At 35.3% G+C, this 26,840-nt stretch overlaps 4 protein-coding genes across 5 annotated transcripts in view; 1 reads left to right on the forward strand and 3 right to left on the reverse strand.

Moving 5' to 3' along the window:
• Nucleotides 1-6,096, forward strand: part of LOC145642146 (aspartate aminotransferase, cytoplasmic-like) — a 117,973-nt gene extending 111,877 nt beyond the window's left edge. Inside the window, exons 1-13 of one of the 2 annotated variants that reach the window (XR_014115648.1) lie at nt 960-1,269; nt 2,274-2,345; nt 2,585-2,646; nt 2,732-2,815; nt 3,003-3,102; nt 3,190-3,310; nt 3,410-3,573; nt 3,697-3,834; nt 3,974-4,095; nt 4,182-4,276; nt 4,404-4,524; nt 5,171-5,380; nt 5,980-6,096. Coding sequence is in view for 1 of the 2 variants with exons in the window: in XM_081693240.1 (XP_081549366.1) it covers nt 1,078-1,269; nt 2,274-2,345; nt 2,585-2,646; nt 2,732-2,815; nt 3,003-3,102; nt 3,190-3,310; nt 3,410-3,573; nt 3,697-3,834; nt 3,974-4,095; nt 4,182-4,276; nt 4,404-4,524; nt 5,171-5,255 (1,356 nt within the window). In the remaining variant the exon portion in view is untranslated. Of the gene's footprint in view, nt 1-959; nt 1,270-2,273; nt 2,346-2,584; nt 2,647-2,731; nt 2,816-3,002; nt 3,103-3,189; nt 3,311-3,409; nt 3,574-3,696; nt 3,835-3,973; nt 4,096-4,181; nt 4,277-4,403; nt 4,525-5,170; nt 5,451-5,979 lie in introns of those variants that run through there. The other variant, XM_081693240.1, reaches the window with a different exon arrangement.
• On the reverse strand, nt 5,758-13,587 carry LOC145642144 (transcription factor MYB3R-1-like). The gene is made up of 13 exons (XM_081693239.1): nt 13,350-13,587; nt 12,608-12,765; nt 12,224-12,474; nt 12,042-12,096; nt 10,799-10,856; nt 10,385-10,479; nt 10,201-10,304; nt 9,413-9,541; nt 7,403-9,185; nt 6,976-7,241; nt 6,756-6,870; nt 6,409-6,645; nt 5,758-6,084 (listed from the first exon to the last, which is right to left on the reverse strand). The coding sequence occupies exons 3-13, from the start codon at nt 12,334-12,336 to the stop codon at nt 5,962-5,964; spliced, it is 3,078 nt and encodes a 1,025-aa protein (XP_081549365.1). The 5' UTR covers nt 12,337-12,474; nt 12,608-12,765; nt 13,350-13,587; the 3' UTR covers nt 5,758-5,961.
• Nucleotides 13,588-15,491: 1,904 nt separating this feature from the next.
• Nucleotides 15,492-20,051, reverse strand: LOC145642148 (la protein 1-like). Its single transcript, XM_081693242.1, has 10 exons — nt 19,869-20,051; nt 19,691-19,769; nt 19,428-19,577; nt 18,476-18,618; nt 17,647-17,795; nt 17,318-17,410; nt 16,830-17,205; nt 16,263-16,410; nt 15,833-15,914; nt 15,492-15,746 (listed from the first exon to the last, which is right to left on the reverse strand). The coding sequence occupies exons 1-10, from the start codon at nt 19,920-19,922 to the stop codon at nt 15,650-15,652; spliced, it is 1,371 nt and encodes a 456-aa protein (XP_081549368.1). The 5' UTR covers nt 19,923-20,051; the 3' UTR covers nt 15,492-15,649.
• A 1,818-nt stretch (nt 20,052-21,869) lies between these two features.
• Nucleotides 21,870-26,767, reverse strand: LOC145642147 (uncharacterized). Its single transcript, XM_081693241.1, has 6 exons — nt 26,545-26,767; nt 24,827-24,954; nt 23,213-23,316; nt 22,997-23,084; nt 22,778-22,839; nt 21,870-22,372 (listed from the first exon to the last, which is right to left on the reverse strand). The coding sequence occupies exons 1-6, from the start codon at nt 26,655-26,657 to the stop codon at nt 22,220-22,222; spliced, it is 648 nt and encodes a 215-aa protein (XP_081549367.1). The 5' UTR covers nt 26,658-26,767; the 3' UTR covers nt 21,870-22,219.
• Nucleotides 26,768-26,840: the final 73 nt, after the last annotated feature.

Consider the following 26,840-nt stretch of genomic DNA (forward strand, 5'->3'; position numbering starts at 1 on the left):
TCGTTTTAATTCACAAATAGTTGTTGTGTTACTTCTTAGCATCAATAAATTGTTAAATTAAGGTCATGGCATATGGCATAGAGTTATGTATCGTGTTGAAGATGGGATTAAGTAGATGTCGATGTTAATTGTTGGAACCTCTTTTGATTTGTTTTATGATTCAAGATTTATGTATCGTATGTTCATTATGACTTGATCAATTTTTCTAGTTACTAATTTTCTAGCTACTATATTTTATAAATTTTAAGCTTAGGTACAGACGTACAAGATTTAAGTGAATTCCATATAAATATATATAAATATTAAACGTCAAGATATGTGGTGACATTGACAAGTATATAAATATTTAATATTAAACTATGAATAATATATCGAATTGTTTTGTATGATAATAAGTTTTGATTTTTTTTGTAAGCCATCACAATTCATTACTTACTCTTATTGATCCGTTACAAGTATTGATATCTATAAGGATAATTACCCACATTGTTTAAGAAGTCTTAATCTAAAATTGAAAAATAAGAGACATTAACTAACGTATATATATGAGTAAGATTATATTGATGCATTGCGCTTCATCAACATATATACTACCAATCAATTTTCGTATGATACCTTTTAAAATTGTATGTAGTCATACTCTTTTTCAATGTGAGTTTATTGTTAAGTCAGCACTGTGACATATTGTGCTCAAAATACCCTCTACTTAGTTCATTAATATCAAATGTTGTACTTTGGACCACAATTTGTTTGTCATCTATTCTATCTACTTGAAGAGTACATATCCAATCTAGATAAACTCAAGTACGAACAAAGTAATTTGTTGTCTAATTTCAATTAATGACAAAAATAAGAAAAAGATAAGGCTTTCATTTGTAATTCTTACCCCGAAAAATGTGCCAAATTCCACGTGTCACCTTTTCATCAAATGTGGGCCCATGCTTAGATCTTCTCTTCGTCCTTGCACGTAACAATTTTCTCTTCTTCCTCCATTTTACACTCCAAATAAACCCATCTCAAAAAAATCAGGGAAAATAAAAAATTAAAAAGAGAAACTTTTGATTGAATTTGTGAAAAATGGAGCATGAATTAGGTGTATCAGATGCAGCAAATCGAAGATTGAGCACTCTAGTAAGACATTTGGAGTTGAAAACAATTGAATCATCTGAAAATGGAGGATTATATGCATCAATTACATCTGGGTTTAACGGGAATTCTAATTCTGTGTTTTCCCATGTTGTTAAAGCTCCTGAAGATCCAATTCTTGGGGTAAATTTCTATCTTTTGACCTTTTTCTTTGATGGGTCAATATTAAATTGTTGTAGAATCATGTATTTTCTGAAGAATTGATGAATTTGTTTGTGTATGATTAATGGGTTTGTTTTAGTTATTTTGATTAGGCTTGTTTATTGTTGGTTGATGAGGTTTATGTTTCATATGTTCTGCTTTTGATTGGAGATGATGTTATATTTTATCTGTGTCATGTGGATTACTCCCTCAATCTGTCCGGGTACAGTTGTCGCATTAGTAGTTCAAATTACAATTACTAGTTCAAATTACAATGTCAACTTGGCTATTAATTCCGAACGAAGGGGTGACTGGAACCAGATATTGAATGCTGGCTTAATTGATTATGCATAGTTTATTTGAATTGAGAAGTTATGTGTGCATTTTATAGGCCCCTTGATATATGTAAGGCCTTGTTGAAGAGGATATAGTGGATAACGCATAGAATAAGTAGTTAGCATATTGCATTTCCAAATTTGGCTAGCTACTGTGGTTTTTTACAGATATTGTAACACTAATTTTTGAAAGTCGCCATGTATAGATAGTGTGTATATATGCTCCATTGTTAGGTTGGTTCGCTATGCGTTAGACAGATTAAGGTTGTCTCAGGTTTAGACCATGAAATGTTGTCATTTGTATTTCATGGGAATTAAAATCCCACGTCTAATTTCCTAGGAATTTACAAAACTTGTTTGGTTGTTATATGGGTATTTACAAATCATGGGTATTTTGAATTACCAAGGGAGACTTGGTAATTAAATTCCCATATTTTGTGGGAATTGGAAATTCCCATGATTTTGCACTTCCCAGTTCCCACATTATCACTTTTTGTGGTCTACCAAACAAGCCTTCTATTTCCAAATTCATGGGAATTTTCAATTCCTCTATTTTTTATTTGCAACCAAACAACACCTTATACCATGAAATTTTTTTTGTTTGATTTCGTGCAACTCACTTGTTTTGGGCTTAACTATCCATTTTAACAGGTAACTGTTGCATATAACAAAGATCCAAGTCCTGTTAAATTGAATCTAGGTGTTGGTGCTTATCGAACTGAGGTAATCTTTTCTTTCTTATTCAATCGATCTTCTGTTTTAGAGATGCCTTATTCAAGATATTTCACATACATCATTGAGGCTGAAGTGTAGTTATAGAAGTGAGTGTAACAAATACGTAGTACTAATGTTCTTACACGGCAAAGCTAGTTATACATATACAAGTAGTTAATTCTGATGGGTTTTGAGGTTTTAACTAGTTTCCTGTTTCAATGGGTTACCATACCTGTGCCTTATTTCAGGAAGGTAAACCTCTGGTTTTAAATGTAGTGAGACGAGCTGAGCAGCAACTCATTAATGACAGGCAAGTCTATTAATTAGTGCAAGTATAAGTTGGATCTATAATTGGGAAAGAAAAATGAGCAATATATGTGTTTGATTTTTAATAGGTCTCGAGTTAAAGAATACCTCCCAATCACCGGGCTTGCAGAATTCAATAAACTGAGTGCTAAATTGATGTTTGGTGAAGACTGGTAATTATCTTGATTTTGTTAGCATTTGATAGGGAATATAATTGCCAAACACGATTGAATGATAATGCATATACTTCGTAAATGCTGTTATGCCTGTGAAACTAGTGAATCCCTTGAACTGATAAATTTTGTTGAGCCCATAATAATGAGTCACTTATAAGTAATTGTTTTCTTTTCTTGGCCACAGCCCTGCTATTAGAGAGAATAGAGTTACTACTGTCCAGTGTTTATCTGGTACAGGCTCGTTGAGGGTGGGAGGTGAATTTTTGGCGAAACATTATCATGAGGTAACCTCCCCTTTTAAAAAGTATACACTATTTTTTGTTATAATATTTTGTTGATTATTTGTGTTTAAACTTTGCATTGTTTTGCAGAGGAAAATATATATTCCCCAGCCAACATGGGGTAATCATCCGAAGATATTTACACTGGCTGGCTTATCTGTCAAGACTTACCGTTATTATGATCCAGCTACACGTGGACTACATTTTCATGGTAGGAAATCATCTATTCAAGTATATGTGCATCTTGCGTTTTGCCCCAACCAAATTTGTGCAGTTGCATAACTGGCATATAACTGTCCATGAACACCAGGCCTCTTAGAAGACCTTGGTTCAGCTCCCTCAGGAGCTATTGTGCTGCTTCATGCATGTGCGCACAATCCAACTGGCGTTGACCCAACAATTCAACAATGGGAAAAGATCAGGCAATTGATGAGATCAAAAGGGTTGTTACCTTTTTTTGACAGTGCTTACCAGGTACATCAGCTAGGGTGTGCTTGTTTATTAATAATGTATTGCTATGATCAGAATAGTTAAGTATTGTAAGGCTAGTGACAATTTAGATATTTCTTCTTTGCTTATTCTAAAGATTATTTTCAGGGATTTGCAAGTGGAAGCTTAGACACAGATGCAAAACCTGTTAGAATGTTCGTGGCTGATGGTGGTGAATGCCTTTTAGCTCAGAGTTATGCTAAGAACATGGGCCTCTATGGAGAGCGTGTTGGTGCTTTAAGTATTGTAAGAGCGCATCATTTATTTTTATTTTTTCCTTCTTGCGAGTTTGTGTTCGTCAATTTCTACTTTCTCTTGCTTATCAGACCTTTGTTTCTCTTGGTTGAATGCACTTTTTTTTTACCTTTTTGAATCAATTTGATAGGTCTGCAAAACAGCTGATGTGGCAAGCAAGGTAGAGAGTCAACTTAAATTGGTAATTAGGCCCATGTTTTCAAATCCTCCCATTCACGGTGCATCCATTGTGGCTACTATTCTCCGAGACAGGTAAAGGTTGATTCATTATTAAGGGATGCTTGTTTTTGCTATCAAACCAATGTTCTATTTATAAATGGAACTTCAATATATTGAAGGAATCTGTTTGGTGAATGGACTGTCGAGTTGAAGGCAATGGCTGATCGTATAATTAGCATGAGGCAGAAACTCTTTGATGCTTTGCGTGCTCGAGGTCAACTTTCTCCCATGAAATTTTTTGATTTGTGTTGCCACTTCTTTTGTACATCCTGTTGGTTCGTATTATTCGTGTGTAGAAGTGAAGTTTCTTTCTTCTTGGCTCCCCTTTCTTTTGTAAACAGGTACACCAGGTGACTGGAGTCATATAATCAAGCAGATTGGGATGTTCACTTTCACCGGATTAAATAAGGAGCAAGTCACTTTCATGACTAAAGAGTACCACATTTATATGACATCCGATGGGTAAGTAATAAACTAATATAGCTTCTCTACCTGGGTTGCACCACTAGCTAGCATTCCCTTTATAAGTCTAGACTTGTTGCAAGAAAAAACTGTGTTATTGCTAGGCTTATTTCAGGGTGAATAATCCTGTATACTTGAGCTTGTGAAACACAACTTATATGTGAGATGCAAATAGTTCTTCAGTCTCTGTTCTGAAGTTTTCTTTGGTTAATGCCATCTGCACCTCTCTGTTCTGAAGTTTTTGTAAAGTATATCAATCTAAAAACAAATGGCCCAATCTATATGACACAATCAAAACTGACCTGAAAAGTAATGTGAGTTGTGGTATACCAACTTGAATGGATTCGGACTGGCTGAATCCTAAGTTAATAACCCATTGCCTGCATATGACTGAAACTAAAATTTTGTCTCAACTCGAACTTCATCCTAATGACCTATGTGCAACCTCTGCTTTTAAGACAGTGTTCTTTTCTATAAGTGTGTTTCAAAGTATGCGTTGCGTTAATCTACAATTATAACATGTGTATAGATAATTATAGAACAAGAACATGCATATCTTGACAGTAAAATTTAATTAGTAAATTTTGTTGTCACAAATATACATTGTTACAAGAAATTCAAATAACACCAACCTTCTTATTGGCAGGAGGATTAGCATGGCAGGATTAAGTTCAAAGACTATCCCTCACCTTGCAGATGCCATGCACGCTGCTGTCACACGTTTTTCATAAAACGTCACACTATTTATCGTCTGCTGAGTGTTGCTTCCAGCGCAGTCCTGATAGCTTCGGCAATCAACTAGTTCTTTAACATACCGAAGGACAACTGATGCTGATCGGAAATACACTCTCACCAGGTCAAGCTTCAGATGATATAAATATACAGCTGCTCTCTTTTTTTTTTTTTTTTTTTTTTTTTTTTTTGCTTATTTCTTTTTTTTTTTTTTTCCCCTTTTATCGACCTTGTATAAACATTCAGGTGTAACCGTGTAAGTATTGGTATTTTGACATTTTCCCAATAAGCTTAAACTTTCATGCATATGTGTTTTAAATGGCTAAGCTACTTATTCCCAATAACATTATCGTCTAATGACACAAGTTAATTTTCCACTAACCTAAACAAACTCGGAAAAACTTGGGCGAACCCTTGCATTGTGGTGTCTGATAACCAGGGAATAATAAAATGTAAGGATAATAATTCAACTATGGAACCCAGTATGTTGAGGGATCCTACTTCAAATAAATGTTTAAGTCAGAAACAGGGAATATTTGTATGAAGAGCTGTTCAGAAGAACCAAAAAATTTATGCAATTAAAAGTATACTGAATCAAATAATTGCATCATTCAAAATAAATATGTATTACAGCAAGAAATAATACATTTTACGAACAACATTATGTACTAGCTCTGCTCTAAACAGCTCTGCTCAAAGTTGATACTATCTGTAACTTTTCAGCAAACAAGACGGGCTTGATAAGCTTGCAGCTGTAACACTTTTCCCCTTCTCCGCTGCCTTTGCTGGTGTCCCACATTCACTGAAATCAAGAACCCGCCGCTCCGACTGGAATATCACAGGCAATTATCTGGTTAGCAAATCTTTTTAGATAGATGGCAAACACTTCGCTAGTTTCTGACTAGTAAAAATGAAGCTAAGCAGGCAACAAGTACATTCTCAAGCACAGTGATTTTTCAAGCAGGCAAGTACGTTTACAAGCATATACAGCTAATGGAAATGAAGGGAATAGCATAGCTTGATTAAGTATACTTTGTTTCTATTCTCTTCAACTTTATCTTCTGTGTAAATGAAAATCATGTATAGCAAAACAATCTATATAACAGGCAATATATGAATAAGATTTTTTGGAAAAGGAACATGCAGACACACCGAGACATTTGATGCCATATGTAAGCGGCTGTCAAGCTGACTGTCAGCGAACTTGTTACTCTGGTCCTCCAGATTCTGACTTTTCAAGCATCTTTGCCTCAAAATGCTTTCGGGAGTTTCACTTCCTAGAACTTCCCGGGCATCTGCATATGCCTCTGCACTCTGCTCATTTATTTGTTTCATCAACCCCAACGCATCATAGCTTCTATCTCCTGGACTCATGAAAATCCCTATATCCTGAGTACAGAAAAAAGCATAAAAAGGTGATTTATTAGCATTATTTACTTGACAGATATTGAACACAACAGGAAAAAAAAAAGATATATATATATATATATACACCATACCTCAATCATTGCTTCTGCTTCAAACCTCGAGCAAGCAACCACAGAACTAAAGTACCATGGTGACTTCCATGCTGAAGGAGATTCTATACTTCGTCTAAAAGGTGTTCCGCCAAATCTAAAATTATTGATAACAAGCATTGGGAGATATTAGTACTACTCCAGAAAACATATACGAAGTATAATAGAAAATCCCAACATACAGAAAGCAGAAGAATCTCACATGTTTAAATTCTCAGCACCAACTTCATTAATAAGGCTGTCAGAATCAATGTTTTGCTTCTTTTGGACAAATAAGGGCGGGCTTACAACAGATTTAGCTTTACTAGCCATTAACTCTGGCATGGCTGCTTGTTGTTTGGAAGTCATTTTCGCGCTGTGAACTTCTACAGTTTTGCCACCTATCTCCGAGCCTGTTTTAGGTCCAGCTCCATCCAGAGAAGTATATTGGGCATCACTAAAGTAGCGTTCAACAAGTACTCCTTTAGGCTGTTGGAACCAATACTAAATCATCAGCCAATAAACTTTTAAACAATAAAGGAATGGACACAACAAAACCATTCCACATCTAATGACTATAAACAATATAGGCTATAGCCCATAGCATGAAAGAGGAAAAAAACAACACGGATACTACACGAGATCCTCACCGTTTCTGCAGTACAATCTTCGTGGACCGATTTCTCCAGAATTTGTTCAAGATTTTCTTCCTTCTCCATATCCTTGAAGTCCTTTTTGTTTTCCTCTATTTTATCTCCTGATTCTGCATGGTTATGACTTGCCTCTTCTAATTCCCCTTCAAGAGCAGGACATATATTTTCTTTATCTTCTATTGGCACATGATTATTCTGATCATTGGATGCTGATTCCTTGGAATCATCAGCCTCGTCGAACATAACATCCAAACGAGAAAACTCATTAGTCAACCTGGATGTGCACAAAAACTCTTGCTTAGAACTACTCCCAGTCTTCTTATCACATCGCCTATCTGAAAAAGGTGATAAAGGTGACAGTAAGTCACGATGTCTTTTCTTCAAGATGGATGGTGTACATGCAAACGTTTTTGCAGCACTTTTTAACACGGCAACTGGACTGCCATCTCTAGATGGTGAGTCCCATATGGGAGTCAGACTGTTCATAGAAGACATAACCATTTGGCGGATGCCAAGAGGACTAAATTCTTGATGGACATCATTACCAGGCTGAGCAAGATCACAACTAAAAAATGGTATGTCCAAACATGGGAATCGAGGGGGTTCATAACACAGAGTTCCAGCTTCCAGTTTGCAAGTAGCATTTACTGGTCGTTCAACTGCACTAGACTCAGTTTTCTGGTCATCTGATGCTTCAGGACTAAATGTATTTACAGGGACTAATCTTGATGGTTCCTTCAATTCCGTTTGCTCTGTCAAGCCTGCATTTATATGATCATAAAATGAAGAACCAGAATTGTTGTATGCAGGAAAAAATCCCTCATCCACATTGGCAATGTTCTGCGCTTCAGATATGGCCAAGCTGTCACTTATTTGATTGAATTCCTCACAAGGATTAGAAGGTTCACAGTTTGAAGGTTCTAATGGACCATTTGGCTGCAAAGCTACATGTCCACTTGTTTCAGGAAGCTGAAAAATGGCTTGGAAACTTAAATAATCTCTAAATCTATCCATATCAATAATTTCTGAGCAGTTGGTAATATTCACAGGACACCCATCTCCCCCTTCCTGCTCCAATAGGAGCTCAGAACAGTCTTCTTCGGTTTTCTGTCTCAGTACTGATGTATCTGAATTCACTGCCACATTACTGACTGAAGCTAGTGCATCATAATCGATAGAATGGTGGTGAGAAGGCCCAGGAACCATGTCGCTCATTGTATCAGCAAAATAATAATTTTCTGATAAATTGGATGAGTCTGCGCCCAACTCCACAGAGGAAACATTGGGCAAGCTAATAGTACCAAAGCTGCTATTCCCAGTTGCACAAACCCCATGTTCTCTTGAAAAATTATCTTCCAAGTATTTAGATGAGCAGCTGAATTCATAAGGTAAATCAGGAATGGTAAAGGTGATGTCCTCTGTATAATATTGCTCGGAACATGACGCAGTTGGACTAGCATTTTGCAACTTTCCATGGTCTGATTCTTCAGACAACAAGAAGTCTTCCTTTGTTTGACAAGCAGTATTAGACAGGTCACTTGCACTTTGAGAGCAACCAACTTGACTACTTTCTGAATTTTGCTCCAGCTCTGCTCCCTCTTTAAATACACTACCTTCTCCACTGCTCTGTTGTACTAGCAGGGAAGTTGTAGGCATGGATTGACTCTGATGGCCAACTAATGGCAGACCTTGGAACTGAGCAAGGAGCCCCGAGGCAATATAAGAGTCTAGTTTTTTCTTCACAGAGCTGTTCCAGTGATTTTTTATAGCATTGTCTGTCCTGATTCACCAAAAGGTTAAGTAATTCAGAACGAAAGGCATAGAGAAACTTCAAGGACAATAGCATCAGCTAACATATATGAAGCCAAGTTGGCAATCTTATCAAGCAGAGTGCATGAGAAAGACTTGTCTGGAAAGATAGGACGGGCAAATAGAGGATTTATATTAAGTTTTCAAGTATCGACAATTTAGAGCAAAAGAATTAACCAGAACAAAGTTCAAACACACCTTCCTGGCAAATATTTTGTTAGCTCTGCCCACCTATTCCCATGAATCTGATGAGCACGAATCAGAATTAGTTCTTCTTCTTGATTCCATGCCTCTTTGTTTATAGAAGGATTGAGATGATTATGCCACCTATTGATTGGAATCAGCAGCAGCAAAAATGTCAGAATTATATAATTTCTCCAGTCCCTTTATTATAATTATTCATTTTATTTTATTCCATTTGTTTTGCAGAATTTTGGGAGTTCAAAATAAATAAATAATAAGCTTTGAAGAAACTGAAGTCTCAACAGTAGTAACTTTTTTGAAAAGATGACAGAATGGACAACTAGAGGAAACAAAAAAAATTGGAAACTTTTACTAGTACAAATGGGACTACAGAAATTCTAAAAAGCTTATAGGTATTTTATACCAGCAGGATAAGTTAAAACCTAAAAAATAGTAATTAATTAATAAACAAACAAACAAACAATTTCTTTGTATCCCAGTCAAAAAATTGTCACCAAGGAAGAAACTAATTTGATGATTTGGCTGACTAAAGACATGTTTTATAATATATAATCATAAAGGGCTAAAACTGTTGCTGCATAAGCGGTTTAAAATGCTAGCATTAGCATCTAGCTGGAAAGGCATCAAATGTAAGCTTATCAAGATGTAAAATCAGCAACACTAGAATCCAACACTAGTTAAAACTAAGAAATTTAAAAATGAAGCCTTATACAGAAAAGTAGGCACCAAAAAAATAGTAAATTGAAAATTTGAACCACAAAAAGAAAGAATTTGGTTCATACCGTTCTCGGCATTGTTTTCCTATACGTCCTGGAAGATGTTGAGCAATTGTGGACCATTTTTTGGGCCCATATTTATTGACTAATTGAACAATAACTTCATCCTCCTGAACAGCATAAAATGTTATACATATGTTTAGATTAATACTAAGAATATGACTTGACACTTTATACACAGTTCATATACCTCTTTAGACCAAGGGCCCTTGATAAGCTCAGGGTTGAGGACCTTTTGCCACCTGTGCAGGCACTGAACATCAGTTCTGTCCTTGAAACATTCAGCTGCAAATTACTTAATCGTGATTAATAACTTCAATAATCAATAAACAATTTAAGCAACAATAACATTCATTTACAGAAATCATCAGGAAAAGAGCACACTAGTAATTTATTCAGCAGATTCTAGAGATAAATCAATCTGAAGAAACAACAACGACAGCACCAATGATAGACATATTTGGGACTTCAAAAAGGAATATGGCGTAAACAATGGGGGTGGATGGAGTGTAATATATGCAAATATAGGAAAACATAAAACAAATGAAGTAGCTACAGATAAATACATCAATACGGGGCATATAATACTAGAGATGGTACACACCTATCTTCTTCCAATTTTTCCCTTTAAAGCGCTGAACAGCCTTGCGCAAAATTTCATCCTGTAAGAAGAGAAATGCCCTATCATTAAGAAGACACACATCCAAGAAGAAGAAGACAAGGTAATGCAGGGTCAAAACAAAGACAATTTCAGCTTCACCAAGCAAAAATAAAATATCCACTCATTTGTAACTAAACATTAATTGTTCCAGGTCAGTTTTATAAAAGGCATACTTAGAAAGGCATGTGCAACATGTTTTCAGTGAACCCCTCTGAAGCTCTTGGCTGCTATTTTAGAACTTGATTGAAATGCCTTTTGTTTTCTTCATGCAAAACTTTTTACTGTTCTTTGATACGGGCTCTTCGGCACCATATTCTCTGTCCTTAACTCCAGAAATTGCTATAATTGGCGGTTACATTAGTTTTACACTCGTTAATCATCAGAAGTGCCTCGCTTCCATGAGGGCAACCTCTCACAGTCTCATGTGTGTGCTTCGCATATAGGCTCTAGGGCCCCCTATTGCCTCAGTGCACCCTTGAGCCTTTTCAAACATAGTTCAGGCTTTCAGGGTATGCATAGGATTTGATTAAGAAGTGAACCCGCATTAACTATGTTGGTTATTCAGTTCGAAGTCTATGGAATGATTTTAAATTTTAAACCGCACCACCTTCGAGCTTCAAGAACAATTTTCCTTGGTTGAGATTAGGCTTCCAAAAGGTCAATGGACTGGTGAAAGAGTAACAAATATAGGTACCACATTCATCGAAAAACCCAATACTCCATAAGTCCATATCACATTCCTCCAACTCCATGTGAAGGGTATGAAGTGTAAACGGCAGATTGTATACAGACTTGCGAGTGTAGCAACATATCATATCCCTTGTATATTGTTGTGTATAGTTTTTCTACCTATAATTTGCTTGTATAAATCCTTCTAAAGAATCAGTCTATCCACAACAAAGAGAAAGCAACAGGGGGAAGGAATATGCACTTGCATACTTTTGCAAATAATTTGACATGGTGGAGAACAAATAATCGTCTTGTAAAACAAGCTACGGTCACATGATATGCAAGAGTCACAATTCAAGATAGTTAAAAGCAAATTCTAATGTTTATAAGTTTAATACCATTTCCCCAATGAAAGGAGACCCCAAATTGGTTGTATCAACAATTAGAGAGAGAATAACATGCAAAAAGGAAATACCCAAAAGATCATGAAGCATAAAAGAAAAACAATCAAAGTTACCTCTTCAGGAGTCCATTGCCCCCTTGTTGATCGCCTCGTAGGCCCACTGGTCCTCCTAGTACACAAGAGAAGTTATTATAGCTTAGCTTATGCAGTAGAGGATGGAAAAAAAAAAACAGTAATTAAAAAACTACGTCTCTTAACACAGACCACAAAGAGTATGAATACTAGAGAAAGAATACCCATGCATAGGTCTGACTTGAGAAAAGGCATTTTTGGCCCCATTCAAAGAGCCAGGAAGAGCTGATGGGGGCGGAGGCGGAAGTGATGCAGCTATTTTCCTGTCACTTTCCATTATTAACTAAAAAACAGGCTAAACTGCATACCCCAATTCCAACTCGATGTCGATTCTCTCCACGGAATGTTCCCCAAGGCATTATCAGTCTTCCTAGACAATGGTTGGAGCTTCTTTTAGACAGAACAACCCGAAAGGCTAGAAAACGAATAAGACGAACACAATTAAGGAAAATGTCATCATAGCAGTAGCAAACAGCCTGATAAAAGAACTAAAAGCTTGGTTATTACCAATACATAAATATAATCAGAAACAAAGCAAGTTCTCTCACCATGTTTAGAACCTTAGTCACTCAGAGGGCCGCAATTTGTTCATGCAGACCCAAATAACTAAACTTCGCACAAAATTGAAATCCAATGCCAACTTATCCAAATTATGCTCCCAGAAAAGCCAAAACCTATAATCGAGTACTTCCTCCGTTCCCTAAAACTTGTCAAATATCAAAAACAACAAACAAAATCAACAAAAACATCATCGGTTAATTATGACAATGCAATTCACTCCACCCAATCATCATATGAAATCACAGCATTAGCATGACCAATTATATTTATATGTACAAAAAAATTGAAAATTAACATAACTTCACAGTCCACACAAAAAATCAAGCTTCAGATATAATTTGAAGGTATCAACAAAACTAACATTAGGGTGTAACTAAGTACTTGTATATCTTAACCTCCCCAAACAATAGCCTCAATGATGAGACTAAATTAGGGTTATCTTCTGCCAAATGAGGATATACCTTCATCACAAAAATCATTTCAAAACCCAGAAAAATCTTCATTCAAGCAAAAACCCCTTAAACAATCAAAAACCCTAATCCGTAAAACCCCAAAACCCCATCAAATCACAAAGATCTCAAAAACCCAATTCAAATTTTCACATCACCAAACATTCAAATACCACAGAAAATCAAACACCCAAAAAAACCCAACTTCACATTCCAGAAAAAACCCACAAAAAATCACAAAAAACGGAAATTTAAAGCAAGACAATAAGAGATAGATTACCAAAGTTAACTTCAGCTTGAAATGGGTGATCGAGAAGATGATAAACCGATCAATGGAAGTAGCATTTGAAGAATAGGAGAGAGAAAGATCTGGGAATGAGTATGTGATTTAGTAGAAATGGGGATAATTTTTTTTGAATGAAAGAAACGTTGTAATTTTGATGAATGATGTTGTTGTTTTTTCAGAGGAGAGAGAAAGGGGGAAATACCAAACGGTCTGAAATTGTAAATGAGCAAAATTCAAATTGGGAGGGGCGGACTATACGTCAAATACTCAATTTTGACAATATTTTTGAAATCTAACCCTATCAATATCAACTATGGTTGGATCTATTCAATGACTCTGCTTTTTTAAGGGGTTTCTTCTCACTTTTGCTTGTTTTATTATTTAAAAGTGCGATTTTGAAAATCCGAGTTATAATGGGTTGGTTGTATTAAAGGTAAGATTTTAAAATTAGAGTAATAACGGATAAATACTTGTAAATGAAAAATGTGTAAACTATACTTGAAATTTGATGTTGGATATTATATCGTCAAGGCCTCAAGGGGTTTGTGACTTTGTTCTATTCAACAAATTCAACTTAAGAAAGATTAGTGTTTTCAAGTTAAAGATAACCCTTTTTTTGGGTAAAATAAGTTAAAATGAATTTAGTACGAGATAAAAAAAAATTAAAAATAATTGAAAAGGTAAGTTTTGATAAATGAAGATTATGTGAAACGAACATAGTCTAAAACTTTTTCAATTAACTTTATCAAAATCCATAAAATCTGAGTAATAAATATTTTTTAATTATTGTTGTTGGTGAGAGTTATTATTGATTATGGTTGTTTTGATTTTGGTATATTCATTTCTATTTCTTACAATATTACTCCATGTGTGTGCTTTTTTATTTTATTTTTTGGGTGTGTGTACAAACTTTGAGTTAAATTAGAAATATTTATCATTTTGACGATGATTGATGAGCAATTTTGTCATTAAATTTAAATATTACCAATTTAGCAAATTTATTAAATGTTTATATGGTGTGTTATTTTCAAGGTTATGCTTAATAAATCATATTATTATTTTTTTTCTTTTTTAAGATAATTCATATTAATTGTCATGATTGCTTCAGTTTTTTTCCTCTTAGGGTTAGAGATGTTAGTGGGACAGGTCAGATTGGAACTTGCCTCATCCTAAGGCAACAATAGGACTTGATTTGGTAGGTGGTGTAGGGCTAGGATGTGAAAGAAGCTCATGTCGTACATGAGTGATCGGGATAGATCTTATGTTGTAAGACTTTGTAACTGTCTCAAATCCACCCTGCCTAACCTTGTCTCCACTAGTCCAGCACTATACCAACTTTTAAAAAATGATTACTTTGTAGGATGTTACATCAAAGTTCAAAATCGTCCCAAAGCCACTTTAAAATATGTAAAATTAAGTCTCATAATTAAGTAAAACTGAATTTAAACAAATTATTTGCTTTAGGTACACTTTATTCTTTTTTGTATTAAATGAAATTTGAACGAACACAAGTGTTTTGCAGCATATTTAGGATGGGGATTACACGTGGTGGATAGGGAAGGTGAGAATTAGGTAGGGGTGAATACCTAAATAGGTGGATGAGGCAAAAATGGTTTAACTTGTACCCATTGGTTGCTAGGTAGGGAATCTAGGGATGGGTTTTAAACTCAGGTGAGGATGAAAAGATTAGATGGAGATATAGATGGGAAGACCAAGATCCGCCTAGCCCTAATTAAATAGTTCAAGTTGGTCTGCCTTCAAATAATCCTTCTTTTATCTTTTTCCTAGTCCTAATTGAAATCATTATGAATTTAAACATATATGGAGTACAATATTTTCTAAATAAATGTATATGAAAAATTAAATAGGGTAGCTTCAGCTTGTTATAATCCTATTAAGGGATGGATAGCCAAACTTAGGTAAAGTTGGAGTAGTTTCAAAAAAAAAAAAAAAAAAAAAAAAACTAGATAAGTGTTTAGTCAACTTTAACGGTCAAACCATTACTAGATCAAATGAATGTTAGATATGCTCCGTGCTTACACCCACCTATAGACTAGGGAGAGACCATTTACTCAGTTAGAGAGGAAAAGAAACGAAAATAGATGGAAGGACAAACTCTTAAACAAGAATAATAAAAAAAAAAATTATAAGTTCACTAAAAGATGCCACTTCATAAGACAACAGATGAAAGCTAATTGGTATAGGCCTTTAGTCGAGTTCAAATTCTGATACAAAATTGTGATCACAACTGCCTAACATTGTTCATAACCTCTAGAGATAATAGTATCAAAATCTTATGCCGCGACTTTCTGAGCTTTGTTGAAACGACCAGCAGGTGAATCTCTGTCTCGAGGTCGCCCATGCCTTCCGCCTCTGTTGAATTTTCCTCCCCTGAGCACCAAACAGCAGTTTCAGTCAAATCACTGAAACATCATTAAGAATTATAAACAACCAAAATAATGGAATTATAAACAAACCTTCCTCTGTGTCCACCCCTATTATCCCGGAATTTCCCTTGACTTCCTTGAATTTGGCTCCAATATTCCTTCTCTTGGTCACCTGTATAAGCAAGCCAAAGATTTAGCAGGTTGTTATGATAAATTGATAATAAACCCACACAATTAAGAATTTTCCATGATTTCAACAAATAGCAAAACCCTTTATTACCCACTATCTTTTTCCCATGTACACTCTCCACCACTCCATTTAGCTGGAGGTGTGATTGGAAATTCAAAACATAACTAGTTCTCTTCCGACTCCCAAATTTGTACACATGACTATTATATTTGACATATGGAGTAATTTAATTATAGTATATGCCAATTGATTTATTTATCAGGCTGCTAATACTCTAATAGCAAACAATTGAAACAATTTCTAACTGAATGAGAATTGCTTGCTACGTACCAGTCACAGGTTCTAGAGCAGCGATAAAATTTTTAACAACTAAACCACCATCCTCTGTGAGCACTGCAGCAGCACGAGCTTTTTGGGATGCCTCTGGTTCCTCAAATCGAATGTATCCTGAACTTTCTCCCATCTTGAAATCTATGTACTTCGCACCAAAAAAAGTGAGACATGAACAAAAAATTAGTTTTAAAGATCTGCTGACTAGTTAACAAATACATGATTAAAAAACTGACAAGTTACTATAAAAAATATGTAATTCAAAAACTGAGAAGTCGTGATATATTTTCAAGTAATTATACGTTTTGTAGGCTCAAATCTATATGGTCAATTGGTCATACTCATTTACTCAAAAGTCATGTGTGCTTGGCATGATACTTTGTACAGAGTACCATAAAAGCTGTTAGTACTTCTGATATATATTCCTGGTGATTGGCAAAAGCTATAAGAAGCAAAATGGAAAACTAAGGGAATATGTCAGGAAACACTATAGAAATAGTGTAGAGTAATTAAGGATCTGACGTGTACAATTTATATCATGCCACAGTTCAAATGCAGAGGTAGTACCTTGACAGTGCCAAATTTCTGGAATAAAGCCTTCAGATCTTCACGAATAACCACATCCATGTTATCCTTGTAGGATTCAACAGCATTTCTGCCTTCTGGTGCTGCTTTTTCAACATCCTTTTTGTCAGCACTATCAGAAGATTTCTCTTCACCCTCAGTTTCCTTCTCTTCCTCGTCAGGAGTACCTGTTGCAGCTTCATCAGCATCTTCAACGGTACCATTTTTATCACTTTCTGCTGCCTTATCTGCCTCTTCAGTTCCATTTGTCATAGAAACCTCAGCCGTACTAGCATGCTCAGCTGAACCATTTTGCTTGGATTCATCTCCTGATGACTTGCTTTTTAGCGTGAATGCAACAATTAGGCCCTTAGGATAGCTGAAACCATAGTGATGAAAACATCAGCATTTTTTGATAGAATGACTAATGCAAGAATAACTATTTTTCTGGCTTTATTGCCCCCTTTAGAAGATCACAATCAGATACGTACTTGGCTTCTTCCGAACTCTTAGACTTTCCCTGACCACGACCTGACTTTTCATATGCCTCTTCTAGCTTTTCTCTTTCAGCATCAAAGTCTTTCCTATTAACACAAAACATAGTATATTAAATGTACATTACCAACTGAAGTTAACCAACATCCACTAGATTGGTTCATGTGAGTGACACTATCACACTATAGCCTCCCAAGTCTACCAAAAAAAAAAGTTGCCCTTTTTTTTGGTAATTCTTTAAGAAAATGCTCGTCTGAAACTTTTGTCACTTGGACTTCTACAGTTCTAGAAGTAATTTATACAGAATTTGACAAATTATACTTACTTTGGCTTGAGCTCCAGATCAGCACCAGCGTATGTTAAATTTTGTGCCATAATCTTCTCTGCATCTTCCTCTGTAGAATACTCAACCAAAGCAGTCCCGCAAAACAAGTTTTTGTGTGAAACAAGACGGGGAAGCCTGATACTGTTAACCTGTAATAAGAAGTAAATACACAAACCTGTATTAAAGGTACTACAAATTTGATCAAAATAGCCTCCAATGAATCAAATTGACATATTTTGCTTCCAAGTAGTGACAGTCAAAAGGCCCAATGGCAGCAAAATTAAAAAATGATGCTCCATTTGAGTGTGTGGTATATCACAAAAAAATTAGATATGCTGCTTAACAATCAATGCATGAAGCTGACTTTATAGTTCAATTTGCTTACTGAACACCATCATGGCATCATCAAAGCAATAAAATTTTCTCAAATATATTAATCATTGTATATTCAATTCATCACATGTCCTGCTTCAGTGAAACAAATTGAACTTTAACTCACTATGGAAATATCTCAGCAAATGTTCTTGTGCTACACTGCTACTTGGATTTTTTTACGTATGTGATTCTAGATTTGAGCACCTTAAATACAGTGCAATACATCCCTTATAGGTTATAACTAAATAAATTGCAAAACTGACTCCCCTCCACCTAATTTATGGTCAACTGACATAGAGAAACCAAACATCATGGACAAAAGGGTAGGAAAAAGTAGAAGGCTACACCCTTGAGGATTTTAGTCTTATAGCTCTCCATTCATGACTAACAACTCAAGTTAAAACAATTGCCAAAAAAAAAGGAATTTACACGCAAAAGAAGCAACTTAGATTACCTTTGCGAATTGAGAAAAGAAGGATTCTACATCTTCTAACTTCACATCATATGGTAGTGGTGCTGCAGCTATTGTCCTGCTATCAACCTGTTCTATCACCTCTTCTGGTTTGTTAAGTTCAGATCTCCTGCCAACCTTCTTCCCTGGAATATTTCATCATTTTGTTAGGAAGAGGATATAAAAAACCTCCATTACCCACATACTCCGTACATATAAAAAGCATAGAAGGGTGAAACAAGAAATTGGAGCTTGGTGAAGATTCTATAAGCATGCAACAAACCACAACAGAGTTTTGTCTATTCATAGAGTCTGCATAAGGACAGACAGACTTGAAGCGTTAACTGCATAATTTCAAAATTACAGATTTAGCAGAGTATGTACTTGTCATATTCACAGCATAAAATCTATATCTAGCAAGGGTTTCTAACACACCAGGCCTCCAACAAACAAACCAATGAAACATCAGAATGTATCTACAAGTCTAAACTGGTTAGCATTTTAGAAATTACACAAAGAGACCGAAAAGTTCCAAGTTACTTCGACGACTAATTCCAAGTAACACTACTTATTTGTCAAGCGTCAGGATACATTTGCCAAACATCAGAAAGTATCTTCAAGTCTAAAATGGTTTCAGCATTTTACAGATTTCATAAAGAGCCAGAAAAACTCCAAGTTAATTCGACAACTAATTCCAAGTAACACTACGTATTTCGCAAGTGCCAAGATACACACAAATGTATGAATTACCCAATTACCAGAACGATCATAATTTACACAGCAAGCACACCAAACTCAACATTTGATAATCAAAATACTAAACAGCATATCATAATTTATTTGGTTACAATGTAAACCATTTAAAACTCTAATCATAATCTCTCTATCAATTTATATATTCATCCAAATGATTATAAAAGCAATATATATCGTGGATTAAACGAAAATCACGAACCATCCTCGGAAATTTTGAGGAAATCAGAAGTCCTCAAAGTGTCAGCAACAGCCTTAACAGTATCTTCAGAAACATCATCAGCTTTAACATCTCCTATACCCAGATGACCCCTCATCCTCGAAAACGAACAAATCAAAGCCAAACTCACCACTAACAATTCCAAATTTTCAAGTTAAGTTAAACAAAATAAAAACCCCATAAAAATTTAATCTTTATATAAAAACCCCATTTCAGGGAGCAAAAAAAATTGAAAAAAAGGATACACCCATCTTCACTTTCCTCGAGTGTCTTCCTCAAGAAGTTGTCTCGGGGAAGATTACTGTCACTGAAATAAAACTCAACCTGCAAAAAATCAAATAAAATCAAATTAATTTGAATTGAATTGAATCAACTAAACTAATTAAAAAGATGAAATTTTAAAAATTTGTATAAATTGTAGACCTGGCGTATGACTTTTTTGGAGGTTTCTTCATCTAAAACGTTAGTCGTCGACATTTTTTTGCGATTGAAAGAACTTGAGAACGAGAGTGAGAAACAAGGGTTTGGAGGAGAAGAAGGGTGGTTAGGGTTTTGGGAGTGAAGAATGAGTTGGGGTTTAGAGAGTTGTATTGCCGGTTTTTTAGAGTTTAAGGCCTTTAAGCTAGATTTTTGCTGGATATTAGTAATTTACCTGAGTCATACTACGGAGTACATAGTATTTTTTTTTTTAAGCGGTTACACATGTTTTTAGCAAGTAAAGGTCTATAGGAAACAGGTGGAAAACTCTCACAAGCTAAATTTTGTTAGCGAGTAAGGATCTTTAGGAGTGGATAAAAGGATAAGAGAATTTTCATTCCAAGTTGCCCCTGATTAAGGTGATATACAATCGTAAACTTGTCATAAGACCATAAACTACTTGGTACTTAACTACTTAAATTTTCACTTAACATACTCATATGTTGTATCTAATAAAAATATATATTTGAGTAATATTAGGGCTTGTTCTCATACGTTTATTTTCATTTCAGTTCAGCTCAACTCAGCTCAGCTCAGTTCAGCTCAGCTTAGCTCAGTTCAGTATATGAGAACAGGCCCTAAGAGTGCGTTTTTACTAATATGTTTGAGTGTACATTAAGCATTTAAAATAGAAGTATAACCTACCAAAAATAATTTTTTAAAAAAGGCCCTTTTATAATTGCAAATTATTATAATGTAATTTTATTCTTTATTTATATACATAAGGTATTGTGTGTTTATCTGTGTCCATATCTCTTTCCATGCAACCTTAAAAATACATACCTATGTAAGATAACAAAACTTTGTATCACGAGTGTGGAGTCAATGAGATGTGGGATGATTAAATTTGTTATATTACATGTATGCAACGAGTAATTTTGTTATGCAAATCAGCGGACAATCGAATTATTGTTGCTAATGATTTAGAATTTTTTTTTTTTTTAAAAAAAAAAAAAAAAAAAAAAAAAGTCACAATTTACGACCTTAATTATAAAGAAAATTTGAACCATAGAATCTCAACTTTCACCACCTCTCATAATATTTTCAAGATTACTACTTAGCTAACGGTGTAAATTGATGAAATCACTTTATTGCTACTTGTTGTAGGGCTTGTAGGTGTCGCTATTGGTATAGAACTATAGAAGAGAAGGGGAGAGAAGAAGCATAACAAACATGAAAGGTGAGAGATCGTGGTGGTTGTCGAAATTTGTTTTCTAAATGCAAATTATAATGTTTTCTTGTTAATACAAAACTCCATACAAGGCAAAATTTTGTAACTACATACAAAGGTTTAAACAGATTTAATTAATACTTTCAACGATGATAATATGAGTACACGAGCTATATGGTTGTAAATCCGTGAAGATAAATCACTGTTCTATGTTTTGAAAAAATGGTGCATGAACATACACTACATGCTACAAATGAAGGAAACCTTTTAACACTGCATAATTAAGAGCTTGTTATGTGCATACATTTCAACACATTCTTCTGTTTAAATCTACAATGTTTGAATCGCTAATTACTTTGTAGAGCGACCTTTTCCACAGATCACTTGGTACCACTAACTATTTCAGGCAAACTCTAACTTCTTCCTACACGGTTTAGCCTTAAACCATTCTCAACAAATTGTCGATTTTAATGTGAAAAACTCGTATTGGGTGACTATACTGAATATAAAGTTCCTTCAATGTTTATTGGGAACAATTAATTTGATGTAGCTTACATAAATCTATAGCTACTCACAATTCTAATGATTCATGTAATAAACATTAAGCTTGACTAATTGACCTGAGATGTTTCACTAGATAAGATATGAAGAACAAGAACACCTAATATGACTGTTGCTCTATCAATCCCAGCATTAAGAAAAAACACCAAGGACCCCAACCCAGTTAAACATGAGTCAAGTCTCAAGATACAAAGGCTATCAAATACCCTAGTTAATGAGCTTAATAAAGCATTTCCAAATAACACACACACCAAAATCAAATCCATCACATATAATCTTTTAACAAGATTAATGCTGTCATGAACAAGAGGGAAACCATGATGAGACTCTCAAGGTACAACATCAATCTTTCTATCCTCCTATACAATGCAGCCTTTTCATGATCATCATAATAGAGTTACATGATTAGGAGTCTTCAATAGACTGATCAGACAAAGGTAGATGTGATTCGACCAATCCACACAATTGAGAAGCAGCGAGACCAAGTGACATGTGTACAAGCTCACAATTAAAATGCAGAACTTCGCCGCCATATTTTCATAGAACAGAAGAATTTTGGATCACTTCACATGAAATCCTCCTCTAGCTCTTGCAAGGATTTCTCACCTGAAGCTATCTGTTTGTTAGAAGTCATCTTGTCAGATACCATCAAATTCTTGTAGCTTCGCATTTCTGCTACCCTCTCTTTCTCTAGCCTATCCATTTCCTCTCGACGTTTCTGCAAAGCATCAAATAGAGCATTAGCTGTATTGAATCAAGATACAGTCACAGGATTTAATTTTGCCCAAATAGATTAGAAAACCAGGTCAAAAAGACTTGTCTTGAACTTCTTAACCTTATATAATTCTTTTCAAGTCACACTTTACCCCATTCAGAAAATAGTAGAATTACATCGTGCTCTCAACATATTATGAAAAACTGTTTCAGTGTAGTTCAGAGCCCAGTGCTTTTTTCATACACATGACTGTGGCCATACAAAAGCACTGTTCCATTACATTTGTCCATCATCTAAATAAAACAGTGATTGATCAAATATTAATCATGAACAAGGAACAACTCAAGAGAAAGACACAGCCTACATGCCATTATATGAAATAGAGCGACAATGTAAGGCTGGACTCACCTTTTCTCTCAGCTGAGCCTTTCTTTCTGCCTTTTCAGCAGCACCATATGCTTCACGCTCAGCTGAATGCAGATAATTCACATATTAGTGCACTACTACCCAAAAGAAACAGAGAATAAAAGATTGAGAAAGAAACAAGCGGGGGTGAAGGACAGAAAGGCAGTATTACCAAAATGAGACCATGCAAGCATAACAAGGCAACATGTTTAGATTGTTTACCTTTAAAATCTGGTGTCCTTTCCACCTTTGTTCGGTTCAGCCTATTAACGACCTCATTTATTCTCTTTTCTACACGAACAGTGCGGACCTGAATTGACAATAATCAGACCGCCATTTTTTTTATCAATAATATCTGTAAACCAATAGCTTGATAAGGGAAGCTCCTAATTGGGAAAAGGATCAATAAACTTCAAGAAGATAAAGGTGAGAAATTACCATTTTTGAGTTGTGGAAACCAACTTGGCCAACATCCATGGAAGCAGTTTTCTTCAAGTTGGCCCAGGGAGTGTAAACAACATCAATGTTATTCACCTTGTTGCCTGTAGCATTGCCATTGCAACCAATGTCAGCATACAAATTAGCTCATCAAACCATAACTTAAAACGCCCAAGTCAGTTGATGCAAAGGTTGTGAAATGCAAGAATAAAGTCAAAAATCCTCATATTTGAGGCAGCTTACAGTAAAATGCTCCAATGAAATTCTGAAAATCAAAACTTCAATACAGTAGTCTAATTACAAGATACTAGCTTAAAAAATGGACTACACTGCCCAGTCAGATGAGTAAGCCGTTCAAAGCATGTTCATCCGGTGTGATTGGGGTTCAAGGCAATGTATAAAAAAGCTCAAGGCGCACTGAAGCGAGAGGGGCTCTGCAGCGCCTAGGCGCGCCTATTTGAAGTGAAGCGCACTATATGGCCTACTAAAAAAAATAAAAAATTTGGCTGAAGTTTGGTTCAGGTGCGCCTCATGCGCTTTTTGTGCGCCTAACCAAAAACGCATCGCCTGGACCAAGCTAAGTGCATACCCCTAATCGCCCCTTGCGCCTCAGCGCCTAGGCCCGCTTTTTTTAATTCACTGGTTCAAGGATCAAACAAACCAGGAAAAACTGTCCACAGAGAAGCAGCCTTACCCGACTTGCCAAAAACGCACCAAAAAACTCTTGAAAATCAAAACCTCACCATCATACTCCAAGAAACTAGTATTTAAAAATTAAAATCAAACAGGCCAGTTAGACCTAGTACTGTTCACCTGACTGAACACTAAAGGAAACCCCCTTTTTTGGGGTTACTGAAAACACCCTCAACTTGGAGCGTTATTTTAACTGACACCTATAATTGCAAATTCTAAAATAAGACACCTTTACGTCGTAATTATTAGTCCCACCGACAACCAGCTTTTTTAAATCAGTCAAATATTTCATTAATAGTTATTCCATACAAAGAGGAAAATTGGCTACAATTAAAGGGATTCCCATAATTAAAAGGTATTATGTTATCAAGAAATTTGAATAAAATAATATGAATCTCACCAAAAAAATATTAGATATAAATAATTTATTTTTTACAAAAAAACCTAATTTTGTAAGAAAAAACAAATATTGGTCTTCTCACAAATGAAAATTTAGCCTATAAGTCCAGAGTAATTAGGGGGCAAACTTTGGATCATGAAGTATTAGTAAGATGTCTTATTGTCTTGCTAACATGTCCTATACTTGATTGCTGACAACTAGCTGGCTAGTGGCTACTATGTGCCTTAAGGCTCCAGCATTGATTGCCTCTATGCAATTGCACGGAGAGAGTTCTTACAAGTCATTCCCTGCATACCCTACCCCATACTCCAATCCTAGTCTCAACATTGAGGTGGAAACAATGCAGAGAGATGCAGCAATAGTGATATTGTACACTATGGAACATACAGAAATTTAGGTTGATAAATCCCTCTGCTGGGAAGGAGAATATACTCCTGCCTTATGGAGTTTCTCCAATAAGATCAGTTCAACATAAATTATTCATTGATGAACAAACACATTATGAAGGATTCAGAACTTGCCTTGGATGGAATTTGCTTTCACAAGCTGAGCACAGTCCTCCAACAGACCTTCTGATATGCTATCCATTGTCTGACCTCTATTCAATCTAACATAGACATGGGCAGAAGACATTTTGTCCACATGGAACCTGGAAAAAACAAAATCAGCAATTTGGCTAAATCACCCGAAATGTGGGTGAAGTTGTATTGGCCAGGCTGACCAAACAGTAAAATGTATGAGTGTAATATAAAAAATATCAAGGTGCACTAAGGCGACAGAGGTCCAGCTCAAGCGTGCCTCTAAAAGCGATTAGCCTAGTTAATTGTACTCCATTATCCTAAAGCACAGCACGCCTCTGTTATACCTAATTATACAGCGTATGAGTGCTTTAAATTTGTAATAGATGATCATTGGTACAAAAAAAGTATTCATAGTGGTGCACACAAGTGAATATTCATGCAAAATCCTCCACAAATCAGATTTAGCCCCCATAACAAACTAATATTGGCACCTAATTTATATATTCATCAACAAAAAAACTTGATATTCAACTTTGACATCTAATTCTGTTGTTCTACCTGAAAACTTGAACCATAGTGTGGAAAATGTATCCATCAATCTTGCCCATAAAGGAAAAAAAAAAAAGTAAGAAGATTCCTCCATTCCATAATATAGCTACATTTGGACTTGTACACCACTCCCCTTTTCTATGCTTCATACATAAGAAAAAAAATATAGTCAAGGGAAATAATTTTTGGATTCTTCTCTATACTTCTTTCAAGATATCAACTTCCAGAACTTATACTTGTAGATAATTAATGATACGTCAAAGTTGCCCTGGGAAATGCGAAACTCTACAGGTAGAAATATTTATTGAACAAAAAATATTAAACAGGAGTATTGCCGATAACATACAATCTTCTCTCCCACCATCTCATTTTCTTAGGCTAACTAAGCTCCTCCTGATGAAAGAAAGGTAGTTGGTATGAAGACAATGGACAACCAAATACTCTATGACTTTGGAGGCCTATTGAATTACTTATAATCTCCAAGCATATAAAATAATCAATATATTATCTCTGATCCAGGAAAAACTCATATTGATGTCAGATCAATTTGCACTTAGCTATGGTACAATCGTACAACTTTTCATTCAACACTACGTGATCAGCATGTAAAGATAATTCATTTCACTCATCTAACTGCTCACTCAATCTATTCTTCCACTGACTTCTTCAAATGGTAATGAAGCAAATTAAACATCAAGATACAGCAACTACACAAAACACACTCTTCCATGAAACATAAATTTTCATTTACATTAAGTCATTAAGGCATCACATAGCGCGTATTGACCAAATTTACGATAACAAATTCTAATTAACATCTTCCTATCGATGAGCAAAGCTTCCAAAGAAAACAACACGTTCAATCGACAATTCCTCACCCAAATCAAAGAAATTCCAACAAAAAATTTGCAGAATGTAATGTTAAATTAAGTTACTCAATTTCCCATTAAAACCTAATCCAAATCAAACCCATGTCATGACTACAGCAGACAAGTACGAGCTAAACCCTAAATTGACAAGAATTGAATAGTCAGGGCATTGAATAAATCGCAAAATTCAGAATTTCAAATCATATAATCCAATTCCAACAAAACCCACCAATCAAATTTCTGAAAAAACCCAGAAAAAAAAACATTATAATTAACAATTGAATGAGATTAGAAAGGTACCAAATGTCTTCAGGAAAGCCGTATTTGATGAGTTCTTCGTTCTCGAACTTATCAAGACCCATAAAGATAGTGTAATCCCCAGCTTCGGGTCGGGCCTTAAAGTAGAACACCATCTTCTTCGATGGATGATTCTCTCTCTCTCTTTCTCTCTCCTCTCTTTCTCAATAATCGCTCAGAGGTAGGAGAGAGAAGAAGAGAGACAGTTGAATGTAAAATTAAAAAAAGGGGAAATTTCGAAACAAACTATTTTACAGGGAAAATAGGCACAACCCCAGGAATCCGTTTTGCGTACGTTT

The sequence above is a fragment of the Chenopodium album genome, chromosome 8 (genome assembly GCF_948465745.1).
Source record: "Chenopodium album chromosome 8, dcCheAlbu1.1, whole genome shotgun sequence".
Classification (NCBI taxonomy): domain Eukaryota; kingdom Viridiplantae; phylum Streptophyta; class Magnoliopsida; order Caryophyllales; family Amaranthaceae; genus Chenopodium; species Chenopodium album.

What these genes read in the sequence shown, in the direction of transcription:
- LOC145642144 (XM_081693239.1), bottom strand. Translation starts at nt 12,336, where the DNA reads ATGGAAAGTGACAGGAAAATAGCTGCATCACTTCCGCCTCCGCCCCCA. An exon ending in GGCAATGGACTCCTGAAGAG is followed by an intron (nt 10,857 to 12,041) that starts GTAACTTTGATT and finishes CTCTTCTTACAG; the next exon opens with GATGAAATTTTGCGCAAGGC. An exon ending in AGGGCCCTTGGTCTAAAGAG is followed by an intron (nt 10,305 to 10,384) that starts GTATATGAACTG and finishes TATGCTGTTCAG; the next exon opens with GAGGATGAAGTTATTGTTCA.
- LOC145642148 (XM_081693242.1), bottom strand. Translation starts at nt 19,922, where the DNA reads ATGTCGACGACTAACGTTTTAGATGAAGAAACCTCCAAAAAAGTCATA. An exon ending in TCTTTTCTCAATTCGCAAAG is followed by an intron (nt 17,796 to 18,475) that starts GTAATCTAAGTT and finishes TTCTTATTACAG; the next exon opens with GTTAACAGTATCAGGCTTCC. An exon ending in AGGGGTGGACACAGAGGAAG is followed by an intron (nt 15,747 to 15,832) that starts GTTTGTTTATAA and finishes TTTGGTGCTCAG; the next exon opens with GGGAGGAAAATTCAACAGAG.
- LOC145642147 (XM_081693241.1), bottom strand. Translation starts at nt 26,657, where the DNA reads ATGGTGTTCTACTTTAAGGCCCGACCCGAAGCTGGGGATTACACTATC. An exon ending in GAAAGCAAATTCCATCCAAG is followed by an intron (nt 23,317 to 24,826) that starts GCAAGTTCTGAA and finishes GCAATGCTACAG; the next exon opens with GCAACAAGGTGAATAACATT. An exon ending in AAGGACACCAGATTTTAAAG is followed by an intron (nt 22,840 to 22,996) that starts GTAAACAATCTA and finishes ATCTGCATTCAG; the next exon opens with CTGAGCGTGAAGCATATGGT.